The 7,500-nt window shown below is 36.8% G+C and overlaps 1 protein-coding gene across 2 annotated transcripts in view; it reads left to right on the forward strand.

Annotated features, from left to right (window-relative positions):
• Positions 1 to 7,500, forward strand: part of LOC119597711 (serine/threonine-protein kinase tousled-like 2) — a 47,716-nt gene that overhangs the window by 39,716 nt on the left and 500 nt on the right. For both annotated transcript variants that reach the window (XM_037947318.1, XM_037947319.1), the window contains exons 10-16: positions 2,539 to 2,620; positions 2,879 to 2,970; positions 3,116 to 3,263; positions 3,860 to 3,971; positions 4,575 to 4,713; positions 5,182 to 5,401; positions 6,508 to 7,500. The exon at positions 6,508 to 7,500 is cut by the window's right edge and continues 500 nt beyond it. In XM_037947318.1, coding sequence (XP_037803246.1) covers positions 2,539 to 2,620; positions 2,879 to 2,970; positions 3,116 to 3,263; positions 3,860 to 3,971; positions 4,575 to 4,713; positions 5,182 to 5,401; positions 6,508 to 6,765 — 1,051 coding nt within the window. In that variant the 3' untranslated portion in view covers positions 6,766 to 7,500. The remainder of the gene's footprint in view (positions 1 to 2,538; positions 2,621 to 2,878; positions 2,971 to 3,115; positions 3,264 to 3,859; positions 3,972 to 4,574; positions 4,714 to 5,181; positions 5,402 to 6,507) is intronic.

Raw genomic sequence — 7,500 nt, forward strand, 5'->3', positions numbered from 1 at the left:
AGTGGGAGGGAAGGCAGGCAAGGTCTCATCCTGGCAATTAGGACACGGACTCATGGTAGGATAAGGTGTGATTTTTTACCTTGACATAATGGTATTTCACCCATTGCCACAGAGTCAAACTAGAATTAACCCATTGCTGCCGGGTGGTTTCCTGATACGAAATCCCTCCCTCGCGGGCTGTATTTGTAGTGGCCCGGGCCCAGCTGCTGGGCAGTTGTGATCGTACTTGTCCTTGAAAAACAGAACTGGCGCACCATCGCACGTATATACATGCCACCTGGAATATAATCCAGGCATGCCATGGCATGTACATACATACCACCCGGTGAAGGGTTAAAACTTGGTGGAAAAAAAATAAAGATGTAATCAATCAAGAATCATCAAAAGTTACAAGTGGATAGACAAACACAAACAGAGACTGTCAGTGAGAAAGAAAGAAGGGAGAGAGGTTAAGAAAGAGAGAAAGCAATAGGGATAACCAGATGTGCAAAGAAACTTCTATGTGTACCAGTTAAAGCATATTCCAGAAAATGTTATGAGAGAAACTTATGAAAGAGTTGCCACCTGGTAGAAAAAATTCAGAAAGATATTTAGGAAAAGGGTTTTTAGACCATCAATAGGGAGGGACTTTATGTGCCAAAAACCCATTCACACGAAGTGGAGTCCTGTCACATCATAGCAATAACTTCTCTGACAGCAGATGCTAATCAGGTCATGAGCCCAGATCCTTGTAGCCTCGGGCCGAGCCACGAGCCAGACAGTTAGCCCAGTTGCAGAGTGACTGAAATTTTACCCAACATTAAGAATGGGTTGATTATAGATTTTGTGGTAAAAGAGGAGGCTTTTGTTAATGAATTGATTTTTTTTATTTTGTCATTAGTTTTGTCTCTTATTTCTTTTTCTTTTTTTTATAAATAGTTTTGTGTGTATTTGTATTGTGGACATACTTAAAGTGAGTTTACTTTTGAAAAGAAAAAAATGTGTGTGCATGCGTGCGTGTGTGCTTGCGTGCTGAGGGGGTTCTACCTTTCTGTTCAAGAACTTCTTAGAAATCCTTTTCAAGTACAGCCAAGAAGAAATGTTCAGCAGCAGTAGAAAAAAAAGTCCGTTTTAGAAAAAAAATATGTAAGATAGGAAGGTTATTTATTCCCACAGACATTTAAGATATTATAGATATTCCTACTCCTTTAAGTTTGTTTTTCATATTTGTAATTGAAATTGAAATTAATTGAACTTCGTCATTAAATGTATATCAACTATGAAACTAGTATCTGGTTTAGTAAAGATACAGCAGTAGTATTGACAGTAACAACTTATTTTTGTTGTAAAATACACCATAATGTGTTGATATTGTAAGTTTTTCTCGAGCGATAAAATGCTGAAGTAGAATCGCATAGTTATTTTGAACAGACAAGATTGGGTGTAGTTTCATGTTATAATGAAATAACTTGACATGTCTAAACTGTTCCTATTTTGAATAGGTTGTCAGCTTTCTAATTTAGGCACCAATCAAGGGATGTTTAAGCCCTCGGATTCACTCTATATCCATATTCATTCGTGTGTGCATCCATGTGTGGTGTCCTTGCAGATGCTGTTGTGTTTGTCTCTATATAAACATATTCAGACGTGTGCATATTTATGTGAGAGGGAGTTTGAAGTGGTGTGTCTTTGTATATGTGCTTGTGTGGATGCTTAGTGCTGATTCAACATGGACAGTGCAATTGAGCATGTATCCTTGTAAGTCAACAAGAATAAATGTGTGAATGAGTTGTTACTTATTTCCTTGAATTTTCAACAGGTTCATACTGCATTTCATTTATAGAAGCAATAAAGAATAAATTTTGATAACCATTGCTGATACTCAGATAATGCTTTTCTATAATGGACTTTGTACTGACACTAAAACTGTACATTTCTCAGTCATGAGTGGCCTAGGCCACATTTGCATGTCTATTCCAGAAGATTCTTTTGGTGGGAGTTTGTAATGGTATATCCTTCCATGCTCCATTTTTAGAATCATAAAAGAAGGGCATCTTTCTAAGTAGGTCTTTCTTGGTGTTGATAAATTGCCCTCTTAGAATTGGGAGTGTGTGCTGAAACCCGGCTCTTTCTCAGGCGGTGGTTTGGTGGTTTCAACCAAGCTGCTAGATGTTTGCATCTTTCTAAACCCCTAACAGAGTAAGCACTCAACCTTCTCACTTGTAGTATAACTTTCCAAGCCAGAGTAACGTGATCTATCCTAACAGTAACAGTAAGGTAGCAGACTTGAAAGAGCTCTATGTAACTAGTTGATGATGAAGATAATCTTGCTTTAACACAAAGAGAATTAGGGGAATTAACCCAATGCAGTTTGTCCCTCTTGCCATAGGTTTTCTTGAAGTCAGTATGATTTACCATGAAGAGATGTGACAGGACCTGGCCCATTATATATTCTTGGGAATAATTTCATGATGACCATGTTTGCTTTTTGGTGTTGTTGAAAGAAAGTTTGTGGTTGTTTTAGCACATTCCATTGACAGTGTAATGTCTGTGTTGCAGGTTCAACAACCATCCCGTGCTAAATGACCGGTACTTGTTGCTCATGTTATTAGGAAAAGGAGGGTTTTCAGAGGTTCATAAGGTAAGGCTCATTTCTTATAGTGTCATATGATGATTAGAAAATGAATATTGATGCAAATATTATTATGGAAGATTATTTTATCTGTTACATGTGAAGACACTTACCTTGCCAGTTGATACACCAATTAGAGCAAATCACATTCATAAAAGTTGGCACATTAAAAATTACATGCACAGTCACACATGGCATGCAATTATATTACACCATATGTGCAATATGGAGATTGGTCAATTCTTCATAACTTTTTTGGCTTTACAGGCATTTGACCTAAAGGAACAACGTTACGTAGCGTGCAAAGTACACCAATTGAACAAGGACTGGAAGGATGACAAAAAGGCTAATTATATCAAGTAAGATTTGAAAGTGATGTGGTATAAGATATAACCATATAAAGTTTAGCTTTACAGATAATACAGAATTTATCTGTGTGATGATTATGACATAATCAAGATGTAGATTTTGAGTTATATAACTAAATTTCCTCTGTTTCCACAGACATGCCATAAGAGAGTACAATATTCAGAAGAAATTAAACCATCCTCGTATAGTTAAACTCTATGACGTGTTTGAGATAGATGCAAATAGTTTTTGTACTGTCCTTGAATACTGTGATGGTCATGACCTTGACTTCTACTTAAAACAGGTAAGGAAAAGTAAAGTATTTGTTGTTATTGCATCCATAGTATCACTAAAGATAAAACTAAATTAATGATAGATTGTAATGTGATTCTGAGTTTGATTAAAATGCATTAAGAATGCACTGAAATATTTTGGAAAAGACTGTAGTTATTTTGTTTTTTTACCCAGTGATTTGTATGTGCAATCCTTAGATTTGGAATAATATGTGTATACTAGGAGCCTCATGATTTATCTGATATAGAATGAATTCATGGAGGAATTGGTTTGTGACTGACATACACAGTGCAGCAAGCAAGTTGTATGACAGGTACAGTTAATGCACATAATGAGAAATAAAAAAATAAAAAAAACTTTTATTAAGTTTATAGGAAGTATTGCCTAAGAATTACTAGGTAAATGATATGATCATCTACACCAGCGTTAGACAATAAGTTTTGTTATTTTGTGTCAGGTTAGCTATAATATGAGGTATAAGAAAAGTATTTTGTATGTATTTTATTTATACAGATACATTAATGCTTTGCTAATGAAAGATCAACTGCTTTGAAATCTTAATTGTTTAGAGAGAAATTATTAATCGTATGTATTACTCCACAATAGCACAAGACTATCCCTGAGCGAGAAGCAAGATCAGTGATCATGCAGGTGGTATCTGCGCTCAAGTACCTGAATGAGATCAAACCACCAATCATTCATTATGATCTTAAGCCAGGTAAGTTATGTGTGATCTTAAGCCAGGTAAGTTATGTGGAAGTTTTTGTACATGTCTCTCGTCATCATTTATGTAAGTTGACCTGCTGGGTCATGTGTATAAAATGCTTGATCTGCTGGTTACGGCTTTATGTGTGGCGACGTGCTAGCCGTCGAGTGGGAAGTTCTGCTACATGTAGCGGACTCCCTCTCCCAGCGGCTGGACGGTCGCCAAAAATCACCAGAGTCTATGACACTGAGAGACTTATAATACCGTCACTGAGGAATTAACTTGGTAATGGTGATATTGTATGCAGCAGGTGTGTTATAATCATAGCTTTTATGGCATTATCAGAAAAAGAGAGTCAAGGTGTCTTGAACAAAAACTGTTTTCTCCTCATCAGGTGATCCACTTGTATTCGCTTATGTGGCATATGATATGAAATAAGATACATTTTAAACCATCCTGGATTCTCTCCTATACTTTTCTTAAATATATATTATTTTTTATTGTCAATTTAGTTTCTTTCTCCGCTGCTCCTCATTCTCTTTGTAGTTTCTCTTTTCTCATTGTTTATTTCCTCTCCCTTCAATAACCTATTTATTTTCCTTTTCTCTCCCACAGGAAATATCTTATTGACCGATGGAAATATTCTTGGGGAGGTCAAGATCACAGATTTTGGTCTTAGTAAAGTCATGGATGAGGATAGTTACCATCCTGACTACGGGATGGACCTCACCTCTCAGGGGGCGGGCACGTACTGGTGAGTAGCGATCCGGCGACCAGATTTCGTGCTGTCCGATATTTATGGATTGGTGGCATTGTAGGCTGCTGGGCTTTGTGTGCACTTGGCTCTTTGATTTAGTGTTCCCAGGCGTTGGTGTTTATTCAACAGTACTTTATTTTCTTATCGTTGTCTTTATTGGTATTGGTAATGTGGAAAGATGTATGATTTGTGTATTTTCAAATCATGTAGTTTGCATTAATATTGTCGTCATTATTTTTCAAGTTAAACTATTATTTATTTTTCAACTAGTGTGTTCCATGTCTGTATTATCATAATCACTATTACAACTCCATATGTTTGTTATATTTATATCCATCTCTTGTTGATTCTTTATTAATAATGTAATTAAGATTTACTCCGTATGTTGAAATTCAAATTTTTTGGTTGAGACGATCGTTACCTTCATTAAAAACGTTTTTTCTAATCCCTGCTGTCCTCCCTCAGGTATCTTCCGCCAGAGTGCTTCATTGTAGGCAAAACTCCACCCAAGATCTCTAGTAAGGTCGACGTGTGGTCTGTGGGAGTGATATTTTACCAGTGCCTATATGGAAAAAAACCGTTTGGTCACAACCAAAGTCAAGCGACCATACTAGAGGAGAACACGATCCTCAAAGCCACAGATGTACAGTTCCAACCCAAACCAGTGGTCAGCAATGAGGCCAAGGTACGTCTTCCATTGTTTATCGTAATGTTGACCTTTTCCTGTTTTGATGTTAGGAATGTTTCTGTTATCTTCAAAATTGGTATATACTTATTTATTTTGTTATTATTTTTGTTTGTTTGTTTTGTTTTGTTTTAGGTATGTCAAGTAAAGAGGTGGTTCAGATTTCCAGAACCTGGTTAACCCTAATTTTATAGACCAACCCTATGTATTTTGATAATCGAAAGCAAGATCATTGGCTTAAAAATGTCTCTCTTGCCGCAGCACTGAACACACACTGAAAGTTATTACAAAGTGCTTACCCACCTATTCCTACTGATTTCCTGCATTAAAAAAATTGTTTGTCACTGACAAATTTGTAAGTTGGCTGAAGTATTGAGCAGCAGTAATATTTTAACTCTTGTAGTCTGCTCAAATCTACCAGTTTCTAGTATGTACAGTTGCATTTTTGTTGTTAAATCAGTATGTTAGTACTCCATCATGAATAGTGCTGTTAGTATACATCCAAAATGTTTAGCAACTTTGGGTTATGCTACTTTAGACTCGTTCAAGAATTTGATCTAACAAGAATTATCATTTCTGCAGTTTTGCTATGGCTTAGTTTATTAAAATTCTGAAAACAGCTCACTTCAGGAAAAATTGAAGTTGGAAGCAAGATAAGTTTTGATTAACAATAATTACAAATTAATAGAATCAGTGCAAATGATCAGAATGAACTTTTTGCTTTTCACAGTTGTTTTAAGGACTATCAGGATTCAAGTATATTAACATATTGTCCTCAAAATAAAGAAAAAGGCATGGACTAAGAATTTTCTCTTCCAGATAATAAAAAAAAAAAAAAAAAAAAAAAAAATATATATATATATGTAAGAATAATAGAAATGAAATGTAATAGAAATGCAAAATGGCTAGGGGATCAAGAAAGATGTTTAATTGACTGCAAGAGTTAAGAAGTGATAGGGAAACCTGAATGACTAAGTGATCTCTTTATCCAGCCTGATTTAGCCATTCCCAGTCTGAACAGATTAAACCAAACACTTTTTTAGCTTTAGCATATTGATCAAGGTTTGTGAAATAGATTGTTTGAAAATGATTTCCTTTTCTTACAGCAATTTATTAGGTGTTGCCTGGCTTATCGTAAGGAGGACCGCAATGATGTGTTGACGCTGTCTTCCAATCCTTACCTTTCTCCGCCACTACCAAAGAGTGGTCGACAGTCAGCCAATAGTCAGCAGCAAGCAGCAGCGGCAGCCTCTGCTGTAGCACAGGCAGCAGCTGCTCAGCAGCAACAGCAAGGGGGATACCAGCAACCATTTTCCACTGGTCTCTTGGGGCTTGGGAACATCCACTCCTCCACCAGCTCATAATGACACGCCACCCACTGTAGGGGGCATGTCCAGCCCCAACACCCCCTACCTAGCCCCACCCAGCCCCAGCCAGGTCCTCACAAGCCTCACAGCCTGCCGACAACCACCTGTTGCCCACAGCTTCCACCTACAGTAATTTGGCCATAGTGACCACATATCTTTCTTGAGTTCCAACATGATTCACACTGCAAGCAATCAGGGTTCAGTACAGTTGGAACATATTAAGTGTCTCTTACCTCAGCTTTCAATAGCCATGACAGTAAATCTAAGATGTAGTTTTGCCATAGAATTTTCTGGACAGCGGGCAGGATAACTCATTCATTTTTAGTTTTTCCAACTTGGATTTCAAGTTTCATATTTACCGTTTTGAAACCTCGTGATTTCAGTTTTCATTTTTACCATTTGAAACATCTTAGTTTTCATTTGTTACATGTTTTTTTTTTTATTTATATATTTTTTCATTGCTATTTTTTTCTTTTCTTTTCTTTTCTTTTCTTTTCTTTTCTTTTCTCTCTTTCTTTTTTTTTTTCTTTTTTATTCATTCATTTTCCATCAACAATAGCTTACATAATTTTAGCAATGTGATAAGCTATAAGAGATTACCAGTCAGGAACAAGGGTAGCAGTTGGATGGGCAGAGGTGTGAGGGGGAGCTCTGGGTGGACACGGGCATTGGGGCAGAGGCTCAACACACCACTAGAGACTCCTGTGTTCCTACTTGGTGCCACAGCCACCC

This window comes from Penaeus monodon, chromosome 39 (genome assembly GCF_015228065.2).
Source record: "Penaeus monodon isolate SGIC_2016 chromosome 39, NSTDA_Pmon_1, whole genome shotgun sequence".
In the NCBI taxonomy this organism is placed as follows: domain Eukaryota; kingdom Metazoa; phylum Arthropoda; class Malacostraca; order Decapoda; family Penaeidae; genus Penaeus; species Penaeus monodon.